This window comes from Sinocyclocheilus rhinocerous, unplaced genomic scaffold, assembly GCF_001515625.1.
Source record: "Sinocyclocheilus rhinocerous isolate Xijiao unplaced genomic scaffold, SAMN03320098_v1.1 scaffold563, whole genome shotgun sequence".
NCBI classification, from domain to species: Eukaryota; Metazoa; Chordata; class Actinopteri; order Cypriniformes; family Cyprinidae; genus Sinocyclocheilus; species Sinocyclocheilus rhinocerous.
In genome coordinates this window covers 1971-21607 of record NW_015643175.1, presented here as the reverse complement: position 1 = coordinate 21607, position 19637 = coordinate 1971, and the positions used below count along the sequence as shown (strand labels likewise).

The following is a 19637-nucleotide window of genomic DNA, read 5'->3' as shown; positions in this document are numbered from 1 at the left end:
TTTGCAGGCAATGACTGCCTTAAGTCTGGAACTCATGGACCTCACCAGAGACTGGGTTTCCTCCTTTCTGATGCTTTGCCAGGCCTTTACTGCAGCCAACTTCAGTTGTTGTTTGTTTGTGGGTCTTTCTGCCTTTAGTTTTGTCTTCAGCAAGTGAAATGCTGCTCAATCGGGTTGAGATCAGGAGATTGACTTGGCCATTGCAGAATATTCCACTTTTTTACCTTCAAAAACTCCTGGGTTGCTTCTGCTGTATGATTTGGGTCATCGTCCATTTGTACTATGAAGTGCCGCCCAATCAACTTTGCTCCATTTGGCTGAATTTGTGCAGACATTATATCCCTATACACTTCAGAATTCATCTAGCTGCTTCTGTCTTCGGTCACGTCATCACCATGTTTCACAGATGATGTTGTATGCTTTGGATCATGAGCTGTTCCAAGCCTTCTCCATACTTTTTTCTTCCCGTCATTCTGGTACAGGTTTATCTTAATTTTAGCTGTCCAAAGAATGCTTTTGCAGGCTTTTTTAGATGTTTTTGCAAAGTCTAATCTGGCCTTGTTTGCACCTTGTGGTGAACCGTCTGAATTTGCTCTCGTGAAGTCTTCTCTTGATTGTAGACTTTAACAGTGACATGCCTACCTCCTGTAGAGTGTTCTTCTCTTGGCTGGATGTTGTGAAACAGTATTTATTGTCTTTGTTTTATCATTCAAAACGTTTATATCTTCTGTTTACTCAGTTACAACGATAGCAATGCCTTTGTCCATATTAGGGATTTCCTGAGACCTTTTCCTTCTGTGATACTTTTTACTGTGATATATTTATATATTTTTTAAGTATCGGTTCAGGCACCATTTAGGCACCGGAACCGTTTTAAAAGTATCGATTTGGCACCGGTATCGAAAAAAACCCAAACAATACCCAACCCTAATTGCACGGGGAGCAGAACTCGGACATCTTTAGGGTTTCAGCACCATAGAGAAACATTGGAGGATCCGAAGCTCGCATCGGTTTGATGGTGGTTATGCTACAAAAATGGAAAAACGATGTGTCTGGGGTACTTGTAACACTGATTCCAAGTATCCTGAGAGGATGGGCAATAGAATTTATTTTATTACATTTACTAAACCCAAACAAAACAGAGCAAAATGTCCCTAAGTATTCAATCCCAATGAAGACAAAAACGTTCATTTTCTGGTTGTCATACTCTCATCAAGTTACATTTTTCATCTGCTCAAGCAGAACGTTAATGTCATGTTGCGTTTCAGCAAGGTATCTCTGGCTAAAACTAACATTAAGTTATGCGTCCATGCTAAAGTACAAACCTAAATAGCGGACCGTTCTCACGTCATGTACAGTGTAGGTGAAAAACACATAGACGAAGGTCTACATTTCAGTGCCTCTCCATATTAAACTGGTTAAATGTACATGAATTTAATCGTACCCTGCGATACATGAACAGTGTTGATCCTGCATGTTGTCATCCGCGATCGTGATGACCGTAATATGAGACTTCTCCCGCTTGCATTGTGATCTGTAAACATGCTTCGAGTTACCCACCATATTTATTTAAAAATATTGTATATATCCCTCCATGGAATATTTAATTTACACTTGAATGGTGGCCCTTCTGTGTCCAAAATTAACATCGTTCAAATCACAACATGTTTGTCCGAGGGAGCAACAGTAACTAAGGGGGGCGGGGTACATATAAAAGAGCTGTATTTCCTTAACCTTTCCTCCAATTGTGATGAGAATACCCTCAAATTTAAGCTCAGAGTGTGCACTTTAAGCCCATATTCATTATATAACTGTAACTTGAATATGTTTTGGTCAACAGCTAAAATAGCAAAAATTGTGCCTTTGTCCAAATATATATGGGCCTAACTATATTTATACATGTACAAATGTGAATTGATGTTAATCTAATATCACCTCTCTCTTGCAGTTCTCCTATTACAGACAGCAGCCCGTATGAAGTCCGGCGTGCTCAGGAACTGAACAATCTGCTGGGGCTGAAAGGATCCACCGATGCAACAGACATGATCTGTGACCTTCATAACACCACGTCCAACATGGGCCTCACACTCATCCATTACACATCCAGTGACTGGGTGACCCTGCACATCTGCAAATACTTACAGGCAAGAACATTACTAGTGTGCTTCAATAAATGCCGTACTAGAAACTAAGGTCAGTCGTTCTCAACTGGTGGGAGGTTTGACCCAAAAAAAGACAGCAAGTTGTACATGTCTCAAACAGTTGTACTTAATATTCAGTGTAAAATCTGGTTCCTGAAGCAAAACCAGTGAAGAACCACACACCTGTGTTGTTGTAAATGTTCCATTATAACTGTTGACCATTCCATGAGTAGAATGTGTTTTGATGCTTTGTGTTGTCATGTACACATTTAAGACTAAGATAACCAAAGTGCCTGTGAGAGTGCTGGTACAGGATGTCCCGGAAAGAGGCCGTCGACTTGACAATAGACTGGATCCACAAATTCAACTCAGGTACTGTAAGACCTGTATAAATTGTGGTTTATATTTGTTTGTTGCAAGTGTGATTTATTTCAAACTATGTTGTCTTCAGGAACGGTGTTTGAAGGCGGGGATGTAGAAGCCTTTAAGTTTATCAAAAGTTTTGATTATCCAAGAGATCCAGAGACTCGGACTCTCACTGCTGCCATTCATCCTCAGCTGCAGGTGCCAATCGTTCTGCTATTTATGATATTTACACACAGAATCAGCAAAGATAATGCTGTGAACAACATGCCTGAGCTCAAGCTTGCTTTAGAACCATTTTTAATTACAGTAATGGAGAAAAAAGATCTCATTGAATTACTGTAATGTGGGAAAAACATAAATGATTAAAACGGTAAAGTATTTATTCATCATTTGTTGTACTGCTTTTATGCTGATTTAAATAAAAAAAATGGTGGTATTTTTTGGGGAATTATATAAAATAGGGAAAATGTACGTTGTATGTATGCAAGTATGTTTTGTAAATTAAAGAATTGTTTAATCTTTTTTGGATTCATCTAAAATGTTTTTTTTTTCTAGGACAGAGACTTCTGTCTCCTCAAGCAGGGAGACCCTTTGTTTTTTAAATTTTCTGGAGAAACCGTGAAGTATGAAGAAGAAGAGACACTTCATCCTTTCTTTATCAATGAGGCTGCCTATTATGAAAAAGGAATTGCTTTTCACTTGGCAAAAAAGTTGACACTGACAATTCCAACAGTGCAAGTGCAGAAAGACTGAAGAATGGGAGAGGAAAGGATATTAAACTCAGCATGATTGCCAAAAAATCTAACATCAATCAGATGATTTTACAAGACAGAATGCCACTTAAATGATTTTAAAACATTTTCAATCACTTATAACTCAGGTAGACATCATGTACATATTTGTAGCTATATGAAAATGAAAAGCTAATTTAATTGTCAAAATCTATGCGTTCAGTGAGTCACATATTACACATTTTTTTTAAATGTAATACAATATTTGGTCCAAAGTGTCTTATACATGTAAGGCTGTAACTTCTGCGGTTTAGGCATTTACAAAATTGTACATTTCCCTGTCATGTTATTAATTTTCATATAGACAACAATCATATTGTTGGGCCTTTGCAGTTTATGGTAATAATAAATATTAATGCTTCTTTTTAAAGACATTTTGTTTCTTTGGGTCTTGAAGCAAAACCAGCTGAGAACCATTAATCAAAGTGATAGTGTGAAAACGTGTCTGGCAGTCAGAGCCTTACATCACAGAGACACAAAACTTGGAGGAATGCTTCCTTATAACACCTGCTACTCAGGCAAGCAAACACACATCTTGTGGACACTAGGTGGTGCTATATTAAGGTTAGAAACAATTTTTATTTTTTTTATCCCTAAAAAGTTACTAAAAGAATTTGGATTTGTTGAAGTGTTGTGTGCAGGGTTTGAAATTAACTTTTTCACTCACCAGCCAATTTGGCTACTACATTTTTAAGTTACCGGCCATTCATAATTTCTACTAGCCAAAAAAATTAAACAAATAAATTATGAAAAAAAGCCAGTAGCTACATCGCTGGGTATGTTCAAGTAAGCTAGATGCCCAGATGCTGCGCAATTAGGCTTATTTAATATATCATGATGAGTCTCGAGTTCAGTATTTACACTAAATCTGTGCAGATTTGGCTTACATGAACTTCCTCAATAAATTAATTAGTAAACATAATTTACGAAAAGTAACCGGCCAAATTGGCTAGTGATTTGACAGCGTTACCCGCCACAGCTGATTTTTACCCGCATTTGGCGGGTTGGCGGGTGTTAATTTCAAACCCTGGTTGTATGTATATATATATATAAGCGAATTAATTGGTCTGGTGTCATTGGTTCTCACAAATTAACATACATTTCCTGAATGCAACGTCCAAACATAACAAAACTTGATACACAAACTACAGAACATACTGAGGACGCACGGCAAGTTATTTAAGAATTGCACCTATAGGGGGCACTACAACTGAAAATCCTTAATAACATCGCAACCGCATGATCGTATTTGGTGGATGTCCTATTATATAAAGTGTGTTTGACTGTATGACATCAAAGTACAGCAAGAGTGATTCGAAAGCATGCAGGGCTGTCTTCTCTCTATAGGTCTCACGGTAATTTGATGTCATACAACAATCGGTCTGCGAAGCGCTGCAAGTCGAACAAACCTATTCTTTAATATGACTCAGATACATAAAAAAAACAAGTCTGCCAGCAGCCAATCAAATTCCAGCACCTAATAATGTCAAATCTGAATCTCCTACCATTACAAAAATGGATAGATTCGTACATCATGTAAAAACGAGTATGCGTAGAAAAGTTTGTGAAAACTGATCACAAGGTGGCTCCATATTAAGCAACTTCGGAGCTCTTGCTTTAAGTTGCCAGTAACAGTTTATCTTTACAGGTAGAGTAGGCGATTTCGGAGAGGCTAGCAATAGCAAGCTAGCTTTGAAAGCATAAGATCCCATCCTCCCTACAAATCACTCTCCAAAGCCACGCATCCTCCCAAACACATGAACGAGCACAGGCAGAGCAGAGACTAACCAGCGACATGATGAGAGATGGCGTTGGTGAAGGATTGAATACAGCGCTGTCAGAGATAACCTCATGTCTCATTCGCCGGTGAGAAAATATTACTGTACAAAGAACATAATATTACAATAATAACGTTATTCCATCCTTGCTTGGTCTGCAATAGCGTAATGGAACACGCTGATGAAATATCATGTCTGCGCAAACAGGGTGCACAAAGACATGCAAGTACATATGTTGATATGCAGGTAGGACAGCCTATCATAGCCCTCAGACCGAGGGATATGATTGGATGTACATTTCATGGTCCTACACCTTCCACAGAAAATATAAATACATTTGCTCTCGGAGGGATTGGCATGGTAATGTACATGACATTCAGTGCTAATGTGTTTGGTCTTGGCAGAATAGATCTGCTACACTGCTACTGCTGTGGCAGAGCAAGTACCGAGACTTGCTACTGCCAATACATCCACAACATGCTGCTGTGAGCATGTAAAAAATATTGCTGCTGCACATATAACATATGAATAACCTCATAGCATACATGATCACCCCCTAGCAGATCTATACAGGTGGAGCTGGGGAAGGTGGAGAGTTTCTGAAGCGTGCTGCACTGCTACTGCAAGCACTAGTCAAGTATTTGAATGTTGAGCAGTGAGCTCATTGGCTGCTGATGCAAAAAGAACCAATCAGCTGCGCCATGTGATAATGATGTCATTATGTCAGATTGATTTTGATCTATTGGACTGCGCCATCTAGAGTTTCATGCCAGAACTTTGGATATAAATACATTTAGACCACTTAACTTAGTGATTGCTATAGTCTTTCAACCAGGATAATTTTTTTAACCATATCACCTATCCTACCTTTAAAATATATCCACCATTCTAATTTTCTGTTCAAAATCATTCAATGCAGTTTGTCTGATTTGTATGAAATTTTGTGTGTATCATCTAGAGATGTTCATGACAAAAAGATTAATTTAGTCATGTAGCAAATATAGGTTAATGTGTTTTTGGGTGTGGCCCATAATGACTGACTGACTTATATCTTGTGATTGCAACATCCAAAATGTAGCAAAACTTGATACACATGGACAACAGGACATTATGAAACCTGTAAAGTTTCCTGAATTTTCAATGCTTAGAGGCACCATAAGTCAGCACAATGCTAACAGCGCAATTCCAACCAAATTTCTTTTTTTTTCTTTCTTTTTTTCGAAATTGGCTGTTTTGCAACAGCAGATGTTTATGCCCTGAGGAGGTAGGAGGAAATAGTGACCGGAAATACCGGTTTGTTATGAAAGACAGGCAGGAGCTAGTTGTAATGTTTAGGTATAATTGTAGGTTCTGCAGTCCTCTCAGTTGTCATGTTTCTCCTCCCCCCTCTTGTTTTTCTTCCACACACACACTCTTGTTAGTGCATGTATGAGTCAGCAAAACGCTTGCTTCATGCTGGAGCTCCAGTGGAAGTGAGAGTTGCTGTGACATTAGCATCATGTGTGAAAGATGATCCAGGGCTGGTGACTGAAGCAGGCAGAGAAGGTCGAGCTAAATCATTGTATGTTACTTTACTGTGTTTGAGCAACTGGGGAGGAATGTCTTAAACTATTAATGTGTGTGGGTGTGTGTGCAGATGCGGCTCCTGCAGTGTTGTGGCCCCTAAGGCTAGATTAGGCCTGTACCGACTGAATGTGTGTCAGCACGCATGCCCTGTCACACCTCACCGTATGTGTCCAAAGGTCTGCTGTGTCTTGTGCAACTTCACTCAGTAAGACGATTAGAGGGAAAGCAGCTGGAAGAAGGAGTGAAACAGCATTACTTCTGTATTAAAAATAACGGTAGGTTTACCTTTCATTTTTAGAGCTGTTGCTCTGATATGTTGCATGTTGTTGTAAAATGTGAGACAGCTTGTAATAATGGTCTTCAATAAATGCATATTATTTAAGAGAGCTACAGAACACTTCATTCTAAAGGAAAACAGCAAAACTCCCTCTAGCAGCAGATCTTAAACTAATACCATGGTCACATGTTCTTAAAGGTGTACACACATGGATAAACACTCGCCAGATGAGAGTAAACATAGACGTAATAAAGTTACCCACTAGTCAGCCATAACTTTATTAGAAACTGCAACATTACACAGTTTGAATGGAATTCTTGAAATGTGATGTATGAAAGCCAAAGACATACAAACGGTCTACTAAAGAAAAGTGTTTGTGACTCACACAACTTCTGTCTTTTAAGTTCATCTAAGATGCGTAAAGTTTTTTCCCCTCTAGAACTCCATGTGGCGCCACACATATGGAACATTCTTCAGATTCATTAAATATGAGGAACATTTTTCTTAAACACTTCTACATCCGCTCAGTGTTATTTTAGTATCATTTATATACTATTATAGTTTATTTTTATAGCTTCTGTTTTCATTTTAGCTAAAGGTTTAGACATTTTGATGCGAGTTTTTGTCATTTTTGCTAGATTTTTAAAAACTAAATCTATTTTTTATTAATTTGTATTTCAGTTTTAGTTATTTTAGTACTTCGAGTTAAACTAAACCAAAATGAGAAATGTTGCCTTTGCAACTAGCTGAAATAAAATAAAAAGTTTATCTATCTAAACAATGTGTGACCCTTGTTCTGTTGACCTCCGCCATAGGATTATTAATGATGGTTTTGTTGTTTATTAACTCTCTCATCAGTTCTACAAATCATCTACAACTACAAATCATAAGTCAAGTACATAATGTTATTATATTGTCAAAAAAATAAGCTATAGGTTTTAGTATGGGTTAATCTGAATGAATTAAAAAAATTTTTTTACACTAATGCACTTACAACTGAAGTCAAATTACTTTAACTGTTAACTGTCAACATAGAGCTCAATTTATACTGGCCACACCTCTTTCTCACCCACTGCTGGAGATTTTTGGCCAATGCAAATTGGTAATGGGTAAAAAAGGTAATAAAATCTGTTTAATACAGTGTGTCCACCAATAACAACATGCAATAGACTATAAATCAATATTCAGATCACTGAATGGGCTCATGATATAATAATTATGGTAGACAGACATTAAAGGGGTCATATGATGCTTTTTTAAAGATCATTATTTTTTGTATTTGGTGTAACAGAATATGTTGACATGCTTTAATGTTCAAAAAACACATTATTTTTCAAATAAACAACAGTAGGTTTTCCTTTCACTTTTGTAGCCTTTGCTCTGATATGTTGCATGTTGTTGAAGAATGTGAGACAGCTTGTAATAATAGTCTTCAATAAGTGCACACAGTTTAACAGAGCAACAGAATACTTAGTAACGAAATTGGAAGTAAAACAGCTAAATTTCCTCTAGCAGCAGAGCTAAACTAATTCCATGGTCACATGTTCTTAAAGGTATACACATATGGATAAACACTCGCCAGATGAGAGTAAACTGGTGGAATCGTTACCTACTAGTTGGCCATAACTTTATTAGAAACTGCAACATTACACAGTTTGGAATTCTATAATGTGTGATGTATGAAAGCCAAATACATACTAACAGTCTACTTATGAAAGCAGTTTGTGACACACAACTTTAGTGTTTTATGTTATCATTAGATAAATTTATCTAGGATGCGTTGGTTTCCCCCCTCCATATACTGAGATGTATTGATCTGTTATAAGGGACAAAATCCATTATGCACAAAACCTCTGAAAACAAAATAAGAGTGTAATTACTTTTCTGTTGTAGATGGCATTAGTGTTCCTGCCAGCACTGGCTCGTATGGCCGTATGCGGCGGCACCCATGGGAACGAGCTGTCCGGAGTGTACGTGGTGCAGGAGATGGAGCGACAGCGAAAAGAAAAGGGAGAGGGTGTGCTGGAAATCAGCTCACAGACAATTTGCGGCCTATATATATATTTTTTAAATAATTCCAGTCTAGCTCGAAAACTCTGGCGATTCTTCCTATTGTGAAGTCATGCAGTGTGAAACCCCCTGTCGCCGATCCATCGTGCAGTGTGAACACAGCAGCAACTGAATGCTACCCCAGATAGTCACGCAGTGTGAAAACAACGGCGATCCGACGAGTTTGAAAATAATGCAGTGTGAACTCGGCATAATGTTAGTTTATTATAAAGCTTGTATATTAGGCTATATATGGATTTAAAATAGTGAAGGTTCTAAATTAGGTCTATTGTTTCTTCTAATTGGAAAGTAATCATTTTTAATTATTAGCTAAATATATTATAATAGTATGTGATCGCATTTACTCTTATTTGTATTAGGCTATATATGGATTTAAAATAGTGAAGGTTCTAAATTAGGTCTATTGTTTCTTCTAATTGGAAAGTAATCATTTTTAATTATTAGCTAAATATATTATAATAGTATGTGATCGCATTTACTCTTATTTGTATGCCTAATATGTTGAAAACGCAAAACGCTTCTTGTCTCATCACATTCAGGAATTACATTAAATTTACATGAAATTTGAGAAAAAAGTTGAGTAGTTTGCATTACTGGATAATACTGTCCGCTATTGAAGGTTTCTATAGACCGTTTTCACATGTCCGGGTTTCTCAGCAGCGGAAGTCGTCTAGCTGGGTAAACTTCTACAGTATAGCGGTGAATGAGAGACTACCACATATATTTTTTGCATTTTCATTTGCTCAAATAGCAAAAGAAAAACTCCACAATATAGAGAGAGAACAATATCAAATTTTCCGTCACGCCCAGACGCTGCTTTCCTCAGCTTTAGCATTAATTAGTTTTTTTTGTAATTCGATGCAAATGTAATGTTATACAAAATACAGTGTTATAAATGTACATACAATAAAAATGAAAATACAAAAAACTTTGGAGGATTTACGATGCTGATGACCATTGAAATGCGTCATCACAGTCTTGTGAAAAGGGTCTATTGTAAAACAGTTGTGAAATATTAAATGTTTCACTACTTCCATCTTACCTAGCTCTATTTCAACGTTAAAACTGATGCTTCGTGCTGAAATTTGCAGTAGCCCCTCACTGCAGAACACAAGATCCAGGGGGCGTGGTTGGATCCACATCTAGGGGGTGGAGATTGGTAGGTTTAGGGTCAGGGGGTGGAGACGGGTATGGTTTAGGTATATGTAAGGTGGGAGGAGTTGGATCTGGGTCCAACCACACCCCCTGGATCTTGTTCGCTTGTGAAATTCGCGCTCAGTAAACTCATAGACTGTAAAAAAACATGGACGTAGTGTTCGTGACGTCACCTGTAGGTTTCTAAAGAGCGTTTTTGAAGCTCAAAGTGGGCGGAGCCGGCTGTCGCCATCTTGGCAGCACGTCATCGCGCATCACTCCCGGATAATCGAAAATGGGCAAAAAGGCGGGAGCTGGTTGCTGAAACCACGCCCACCTAGCTCGACGGTGGTAACAGCAGCGGCAATCCACTTGTCACTCAAATGGCCACGCCCTTAATTATGCAGAACTTTAAGGCTTAATATAATTTAAACGGATGAGTTATAAAAAAATTCACCCCCCTCACAGTTGTCATGAAGGGCAAAATTAGCTATATAGACCAAAATACATTTTTGAACCAGGCTGTAAACATGTTTTTCTCTGCTGTAAAGTTGGGCATTTTAACATGGGGAGTCTATGGGATTGACTCCCTTTTGCAGCCAGCCTCTAGCGGCCAGTTGACGAATTACAGTTTAAGTCACTTCCGTGTTGGTTTCACGAGAGAGACCGGAAGATTGCCGCTTGAGTAAACTCTACCTACTTTGATTTGATTGGCCATCTCAAGCATTTTGACACTGACGAGCGTGGTTACACCACTGAGGCAGACCAGCCTAAAAATGTAACTTTTAAAGTTACAGGGGGGGATCTTGTCCCCCTCAGTGTCTATGGTACAGCATAAATAAAGTAACATAAATATGTTACTGTGTAGCTCTAAAATGCTCTGTTTCTTGCAGCTCTCCTATTACAGACAGCAGCCCGTATGAAGTCCGGCGTGCTCAGGAACTGAACAATCTGCTGGGGCTGAAAGGATCCACAGATGCAATAGACTTGATCTGTGACCTTCATAACACCACGTCCAACATGGGCCTCACACTCATCCATTACACATCCAGTGACTGGGTGACCCTGCACATCTGCAAATACTTACAGGCAAGAACATTACTAGTGTGCCTCAATAAATGCTGTACTAGAAACTAAGGTCAGTCGTTCTCAACTGGTGGGTTGTTGTGACCAAAAACTGGACAGACAGCAAGGGAAAAAACCATGATTAATGCAAAAAAATAAACTGCAACTTAATAGCAAAAAAAGTAATAGTTAGGATAGCAAAATAAATCGTAAAAACACCCAGTTTTGTACTGTATTCTGACTACTTTTGGATTACTTTTAGATTACTTTTGATCTAACTTGTTTATAGATTTAAATGGGAATTATAGTTATAGTAAAGAAATATATATGACCATTATTTGTCATCTGAGAAAATGCAAATGTGTTGTTAAAGCTGCAGTCCGTAACTTTTGTTGGTTAAAAATGACCCAAATTATTTTTTGAGCAAGTACATAACCAGCCAGTGTTCAAAATCTCCTTACCTTAGCCCGATTCACAACGGTAAAGGGAGTTGACTTGTTAACTGAGGTTCGGGAGCGGGGCCACGCCCCAAACAATCACCTGACTTCCCGAAACCTTCATATATATCGGGCCGCCTCATACTGACTGTTTGTCTCTTTCTCTCGAACCCACCCTTTCTCATCCATTCAGCCATCCTTATCCCATATTTCTCTTTCTTTCAGGTTGTATCAGGGGGGTTCTAATCATCTGGCCTAAATATACGATTGAGACGATACCCCCACCCTGAGTCTCTCTGGGCCATCAATTCTAGATGCCCTGATCAACCTGACCATAATCCCATTCCCTCTACCCCTTCATCCTCTTTCTACTCTTCCCCAACATCCTGTTCAATTAACTATTCCATAGCTCGTTTGTGGCGTGGTCCTAGCTCGTGAAGCTTATAATAATGTTTTTTAATTTGAGTGGTACTGGTAGGAATTCACAGGAAATTCAAGCATGCAGATTTAATCACCATTGGTAGTGCGATTTATTGTAAAGCTTTTTTCCTCAGTTGGTCAGAACAAAAGTGGCAGACTTGTTACGTTCAGATGACAATATCTGGTGAAAATTCTTATTTGGGTCATATATTCTGAGACGTAGGCTAGAATCTGTGATTCCTAAGTACAGTATCCACACCAGTGCGGTGACTGACAGCCACACATTCACCTCAAAACATTAGATTCATCCGCTGGAGCCATGCAAAGATGATAATTTCGCAAATAACTGCAATTGCAGGTTTTCAAACAGAGATGGCAACAAAGAGGCAAAATTTACAGACTGCAGCTTTAAATGATTAAATCCATAAAAAAGTAACTATAATCTGATTATTAACATTTTAGAATTAAAAATAATTACAATTACTAAATTTATGGAATCTGATTACGTAACCAGATTACTTGTAATCAGTTACTACCCAGCACTGAAAATACAGAATATTCAGTGTAAAATACAGGTCCTGAAGAAAACCAGTTAAGAACCACAGACCTATGTTTTTGTTTATGTGTCAGTGCACGTGTGTTTTGATGTTGTGTGTTGTCGTGTACACATTTAAGACTAAGATAACCAAAGTGCCTGTGAGAGTGCTGGTACTTGATGTCCCGATTAGTGATGCTTATTCCTTGGAGTCTGTGTCCAAGCATGGCTTTTGTAAGTGATGGTAATCATCTCAATGCATTTGCTTTGTCTTTTCAACCACAAATGTACATTCAGATGACCTGTGTTTCTGTAGCGTTAGAGGTCGGGCCGCAGCCGCATGGTGTCGTCAGAGCCGATATCTATATTATTATGAAAGAGGCCGTCGACTTGACAATAGACTGGATCCACAAATTCAACTCAGGTACTGTAAGACCTAAACAATTGGGGTTTATATTTGTCTGTTGTAAGTGTGATTTATTTCAAACTATGTTGTCTTCAGGAACGGTGTTTGAAGGCGGGGATGTAGAAGCCTTTAAGTTTATCAAAAGTGTTGATTATCCAAGAGATCCAGAGACTCGGACTCTCACTGCTGCCATTCATCCTCAGCTGCAGGTGCCAATCGTTCTGCTATTTATGATATTTACACACAGAATCAGCATGAACATGTCTAGATCATAAGAAAATTGTTTATTTTAGGACAAATACTATTTTCTTTCTCCATTTTCTATTACAGTAATGGTGAAAAAAATCTAATTCTAATTATTGAAGTGTGGAGAAAAGATCAATTATTATTATGATAAATAGTGCTGGATAGTAACTGATTACATGTAATCTGGATTACGTAATCAAATTCCAAAAGTGTAGTACTTATAATTGGATTATATTACATTTTAAAATGCTCATAATTACATTAGTTACTTTTTTATGGATTGCAGGTCCCCCTAAGATAATTCAATAACACATTCACATGTTCTCTGATGTCAGTTAATAGTCATATTGACCTGAAGGTGAACAAAATATTTCAAATGTGGGTGTTCAAGCGTTTTATGCTTTTATTTTAAAACAATTTATTGTTTAGATTTTTATGACGTAATTAATTATTAGCTCTTCATCAACTAATAAACCCCCTGCAGTTCTTTAATTTACCACAGTTTGGGAAACACTACAGTAATGTAAAGTTTAATGCATTTTATGATGTTGACAACAAAAAAAAATTTTTTTTTAAATCTTATTTATATTTTTAACAATAATCCCATTTAAAGTTAGGTTATAAGTAATCTAAAAGTAATCAGAATACATTACCTGAAACGAGTAATCTAGATTACATTATTCACTCTTCATCATGTAATCTATAATCAATTTGTAAATAATCTACCCAGCACTGACAGTGATTAATTCATCATGGTGGTATTTGTTGTACTGCCTTTATGTTGAATTACCGTATTGACCCGAATATAAGACGATGTTTTTTTTCTTGGAAATACATCTGAAAAAACGCGGTCGTCTTATATTCGGGCCAATACGGTAAATAAAAAAAAGTTGAGCTTTTTTTAATGGGAGTTATACAAGATCTCTACATGCAAACATGCTTTGTATATCACGAAATGCAATCTTAATCAGCCTAAAAAGTGCTAAATATAATTTCATTTTTCTTGATTTTGATTATAATGTGATCTAGACATATTTCTGTGAAATATACCCAAAATCTAAATAGTTTTTTATTATCTTTTTTGTTTTCTAGGACAAAGACTTCTGTCTTCTCAAGCGGGGAGACCCTTTATTTTTGTCATTTTCTGGAGAAACTGTGAACTACGAGGAAGAAGAGACACTTCATCCTTTCTTTATCAATGAGGCTGCTTACTATGAAAAGGGAATCGCTTTTCACTTGGGAAAAAAGATGATGCTGACGATTCCAACGGTGCGAGTGCAGAAAGACTGAAGGATGAGAGAGGAAAAGATATTAAACTCGGCACAATTGCCACCATCAATCAGTTGATTTCATAAGAATGTCACTGAAATGATTTTGACAATCACTTGTAACTCAGGTATACGCCATGTACTTATTTTTAACTATAGGACAATGAATGGCTCATTTATTAGCTGCTAAAACACGAGCAACAGCGTTTTGGATGAAAAGATATTTATTGTGACCAGCAAAATTTTCAATGGACAGGAACGTGTACAAAACTGTATAAAAAAGGCAAAACCATCTGAAGTACTGACATCATGATGATGTCACAGTGGAGTGTGAGGTATCCTCTTGACTGTATTGCTCATATGCTGTTGCTCTTGCCTGATTGTTTGGAGAAAATTGAGCCTCTCATGGACTCGAAATAAAAAACAAAAAGTACACTCACTTGAAAAAAATGTGATCTCCAATATTACAACACGCAGAATAAACCACATGGCACAATGAAATCAAGTGAAGCTAGATGTGCACAGTGTGATTTTTACCACTGGTACGATTTTTGCACGATATGATGGCAGTGAAATCTTCAACTGACTGCAAGTAATCTCTAGATTTTTAGTCAAAGTGTGCATGATATACGTGACGAATGACAGCAGTAACTGGATGTTTTAAGTCACTCGTCCACATCATTTGACATACAAAATAAAATTGTGCCCTTGCACTAATTTCACCAATGTTTAGAGTGGCTTTATATGCACTAATTTAGTTGTCATATAACATCACATTATGCAATCCTAAACTGCTGAGAAAATCTGCAAAGCATATCGAAAACAACATCATGGTAAAAATCGCATAACGTGCACCAGCTAAATGTTTTAAATGAAGTATAAATAAGTATATAAACCACAGCCGAGATGGTTTTAAATTACTACTTGAACCATCACAAAACATTATAACTGGATTCTAATCAAGTCACTAAACAAATGTGAAGTATACAATGAAATACATTCTCAAAGAGAAACTAAATGGTAAACAACAGAGTATAACCAATGCAAAGCACAAGAAACAATAATAAATAAGCAAACCAAATGTTCAGGAAAACACAAAAGGCTCAAGTGGTTAATGCTTAAGACGGACACAAACATTCAGTCTTTCAGGCCAAGGCAAAACCCTATTGCATCTTGGGATTGCAAAGCGCTAAAATGCAATCGCTTCAAGATGTCACGGAGTAGCTACAACACAGGCTGAATAAAAGACACAGAGGTGTTATTTAAAACACGCTGAGGAGATTAAACTAAACCTAACACATCAAAATAAGTTTAGTCTAACACAGGTAAACAAAAGGCGAAGCCCTGAATAACTACGGTTTAGTGTTTATAGATGCTTTTCTGTTGAGCGAGAGTCTGTGGGTGAGAAGTTTAGTTTCTCATCTTCAACAGCACAGATGCTAATAGAGTGGTTAAAAAGGCAGTTATATAGTAGGAAGATCCTTCAAGAAATGAATATATTCACAGGACAGTGCTACAGGTGGACGGCGTTAGTTAACCTACTAACTTGGAGCGGTATGTTCTGACTGTTTCCTTCATAACTTTAGCTTGGTTAGTGGTAAATGCAGCCGCTGAACGAACATGGATTGGCGCTTTCTGTGAGAGGAGACAATCGCTTCGGCGACTCTATAGTCAGTCATCTATTGCCTAAGCAACCCTGTAGGCTGTCATTCGAGTGTAGTGTTGGCGGTGGCTCCTCGCGGCCCATATGAAGAGCGCGGCAGCCATGATCTGCAGCGGAGACGAGACCAGAGCCAAAAACAAGGACCAGCCCGGTGAATAGTCCATCCCCTCGGGGAGCTCGGATATTTCGTGAAACAAATGCACGCCCGCGAGGAAACAGCATACGGTGGCCATGGAACACAGGCCTGAGAAAACAATATATGTCAAATTAAAATGATCTCTGGGAGCTGTGGAAATATAGCCATTAGCTGTTATTAATGTCTTACCGGCCAGCAGATGCAGCAGCCCTACGAATAGTGTAGGAGTGATACTGCGGCAAAGGCAGGCGCACACTCCGATCAACGCCGCGAGAAACACCAGCCCCACAGAGACCAGCGGCAACAGGAACTGGCACTTCCACAGGTCTGTGGACACAAACATTCAAAACATAATGACAAAGCAAATGACAAAACATCCTGTTGCTCACTGCGGCTGGTTAAAATACTATATATAAATGAATCTTACTTAAAGGGGTCCTATTATGCTTTTTCACATTTTCAACTGTAGTTAGTCTGTAATGTTGCTGTTTGAGCATAAAAAAGATCTGCGAATTTACAAAGCGTTGTAATAATGTAAAATATATGAATAATAATGTTTTTCGAACAACCTAGTATGAGAGCCTGTTCTAGTACACCCCCAAAACAAAATCAAGACTTTGTAAAAGAGCATAATAGGCATTATAAGTGAATGGAATGAGCATTAAAAATGATGTTGAGAACTCTTTTCATCGTTTCATTGTCACAGCATGTTTTTATTATGAGTGCTAGTCAAAGAGCTGGGCAATATATATTTAATGTTTTCAATGTCTTCAAGATTATTTTAATGGCAATATAGTTTTGACATGTTTTTATTTGGTCATTAAGTTTACAATGAAATGTTTGATATAAATGAAAATAAATAAAAAAATCTTCCCAATATATACACTACCAAGTTTGCAGACTGTAAGATTTTTTTTTTTAATGTTTCTGAAAGAAGACTCACCAAGATTGCATTTATTTTATCAAAAATACAGTAACAACAGTAATATTGTGAAATATTATTACAATTTAAAATAACTGTTTTCAATTTTAATATATATTAAAATGTCATTTATTGCTGTGATCAAAGCTGAATATTTAGCATCATTATTCCAGTCTTCAGTGTCACATGATCCTTCAGAAATCATTCTAATATGCTGATTTACTGCTCAAGAAACATGTATTATTATTATCAATGTTGAAAACAGTTGTGCTGCTTCATATTTTTGAGAAAACTGTGATGCATTTCTTTTTTTCAGGATTCTTTGATGAATAGTTCAAAAGAGCAGCATTTATTTGAAACAGAAATCTTTTGTATCATTATAAATGTCTTTACTGACACTTTTGATTAGTTCAATGCATCTTTACTGAATAAATGTGATAATTTAGAAAGACCCCAGCCTTTTAAATGGTAGTGTATAAATCAAATGGAATATCATCTAAAGAATTCCCTAGAAAGTATAGGTGTGAGTAAATGATTGATTGAGAGTCAGGACGTACATGTACGCAGCAGATCTTCTCCACTGTTAATATTCCCAGGAGATTTGTACTTGGATTCGCACTGCTGTGGCAAAGTAAAGGCCTGACATTTAGTCACCATTATCGGATCTGGAAAGGAGGAAGCGGAGAGCGAGAAGAGAGACAAAGCAAAATGTAGTAAGCATCCATTTTTAACCGACTGCACAACTAATAATAATAATAATAATAATACATAACCATAAGTTCCTCTCCTTACCAGGCTCTTTAAACCAGTATGAGTGTTTAGGCACCAGAATGCAGCGCCACCAGAGACCCAGTGTGCCATTCAGCCGAAACAGAGCGACGCTGTAGATCCTCTCATCCACGTCCTCTGCCTCAAAGTCCTGCCGCAGCGTCTGCAGGTCCGAGCCGTTGTTGGCGTCGTTGCTGGCCGGCTGGCTGTGGTACTGGTACCAGTGCTGCGTTCCCATGGCAACAGAGAGATAGACAGTGGCAAGCAGGCTCAGCACGGAGCCGATGACCAACGCCGTGGCGTATCGGTTGTCCACCATGGTTTGGATGAAGTAATGCAAAAAGACTTTCTGTAGATGGCCAACAATTAACTCTTTAGCTGATGAGTGTGGTGACTGATGCAAGGAGAACGGTCATATCATTTGTACGGTTTTTGGTGACAGAGATTGCTTTTCATCCTCTTACAATATCCAGTGCAGAACGTCAGATCTCATCCTCGTGGAGGTGATCCTTCTTGAGATCCAAAGAAGTGTGTCATCTGAAACAGAGAGGAGTGTGATTAAATCTCAAAGTAGTCAAACAAAGTCATGTTTACATAAGTAACAAGTTAATACACTTTTAAGGAGGAATAAGTCGCTGGATTTGCGAAAGACACTCCCAGTTTCGAGGCATTTAGCCAGGTAGCTAGACATTCATGAGTAAACCTGTGTATTGTATGACTGTGAAATGATTTGTAGTTATTTATTTCACATAACAGCCACTAAACCGCATACAACAACAAAACAAACGATGACTAGTCACTTCTAATATCAAATGGTATAGCAACAAAACATCATTTAAAAAAAAAGCAATAAAGAAAAAGAAAGGATTTTACATAATCAAAAGTACGATAAAAAAAATAAAAATAAAACAACAGTGAAACTCTTCCTGTAAGTGGTCTTTACCACATTATTATTGAGTTAACTATATAATATAATTTTCGCAGCATTTAAGTGCACAAAGGAGCATTTCTTTCCAAATAGAATTTAGATATATTTAACTGACACAAGAGCCTAACGTTCAATATTGCGTACATCAAAGTTGTTTGATGTTGGTTAGCATGAGAGCTAACAGGCTATGGTGTTTTAGCGACGTGAGACTGGAGACTTTCACGAATGAAAAACATTTAAGTATTTAAACTTTAAGTTTTCTGAACGTCATATAGCAATGAAACATCCTATATAGGTTTTTGTTTAAAGCAATAAAAGCTGTTTGCGATTGTCACTTACCATATTGCACACACCCGTCGCGCTGACGGCGACTCCACTTCCGGTTACGATTACAAACGCACGTGCACAACTCAACCTAAATCCGCACGAGCAGTGCACTCGACCAGATGCAGTACGTTATAAGTTTTACTAGCTTTTAGGTTCTCACACATATAAACAACCATTAGAAAGGGTAACAAAATTTAAATATTTAGGTCTGTGGTTTGATTCTAAATTAACATGGAAAATCCATATTGACTACATTGAAAAGAAATGTAGTAAAGTACTAAATCTAATGAGATGTATAGTAGGCCAAGAATGGGGGGCAAATAAACAATCAATGAGCACCTTATACTGTGCACTTCTACGATCTGTTTTAGATTATGGGTGTATTATATATGG

At 37.6% G+C, this 19637-nt stretch overlaps 2 protein-coding genes and 1 pseudogene across 2 annotated transcripts; 2 read left to right on the top strand and 1 right to left on the bottom strand.

Annotated features, from left to right (window-relative positions):
- Positions 1-3387, top strand: part of LOC107757060 (N-acyl-aromatic-L-amino acid amidohydrolase (carboxylate-forming) A-like) — a 5386-nt pseudogene extending 1999 nt beyond the window's left edge.
- Positions 3382-14929, top strand: LOC107757064 (N-acyl-aromatic-L-amino acid amidohydrolase (carboxylate-forming) B-like). Its single transcript, XM_016574434.1, has 6 exons — positions 3382-3862; positions 11017-11212; positions 12721-12814; positions 12897-13004; positions 13083-13195; positions 14325-14929. Exons 1-6 carry the CDS (start codon positions 3654-3656, stop codon positions 14520-14522), a joined length of 918 nt encoding a protein of 305 aa, XP_016429920.1. The 5' UTR covers positions 3382-3653; the 3' UTR covers positions 14523-14929.
- A 166-nt stretch (positions 14930-15095) lies between these two features.
- On the bottom strand, positions 15096-19338 carry LOC107757065 (claudin domain-containing protein 1-like). Its single transcript, XM_016574435.1, has 6 exons — positions 19257-19338; positions 18454-18526; positions 18014-18338; positions 17779-17886; positions 16489-16626; positions 15096-16407 (listed from the first exon to the last, which is right to left on the bottom strand). Exons 3-6 carry the CDS (start codon positions 18306-18308, stop codon positions 16187-16189), a joined length of 762 nt encoding a protein of 253 aa, XP_016429921.1. The 5' UTR covers positions 18309-18338; positions 18454-18526; positions 19257-19338; the 3' UTR covers positions 15096-16186.
- Positions 19339-19637: the final 299 nt, after the last annotated feature.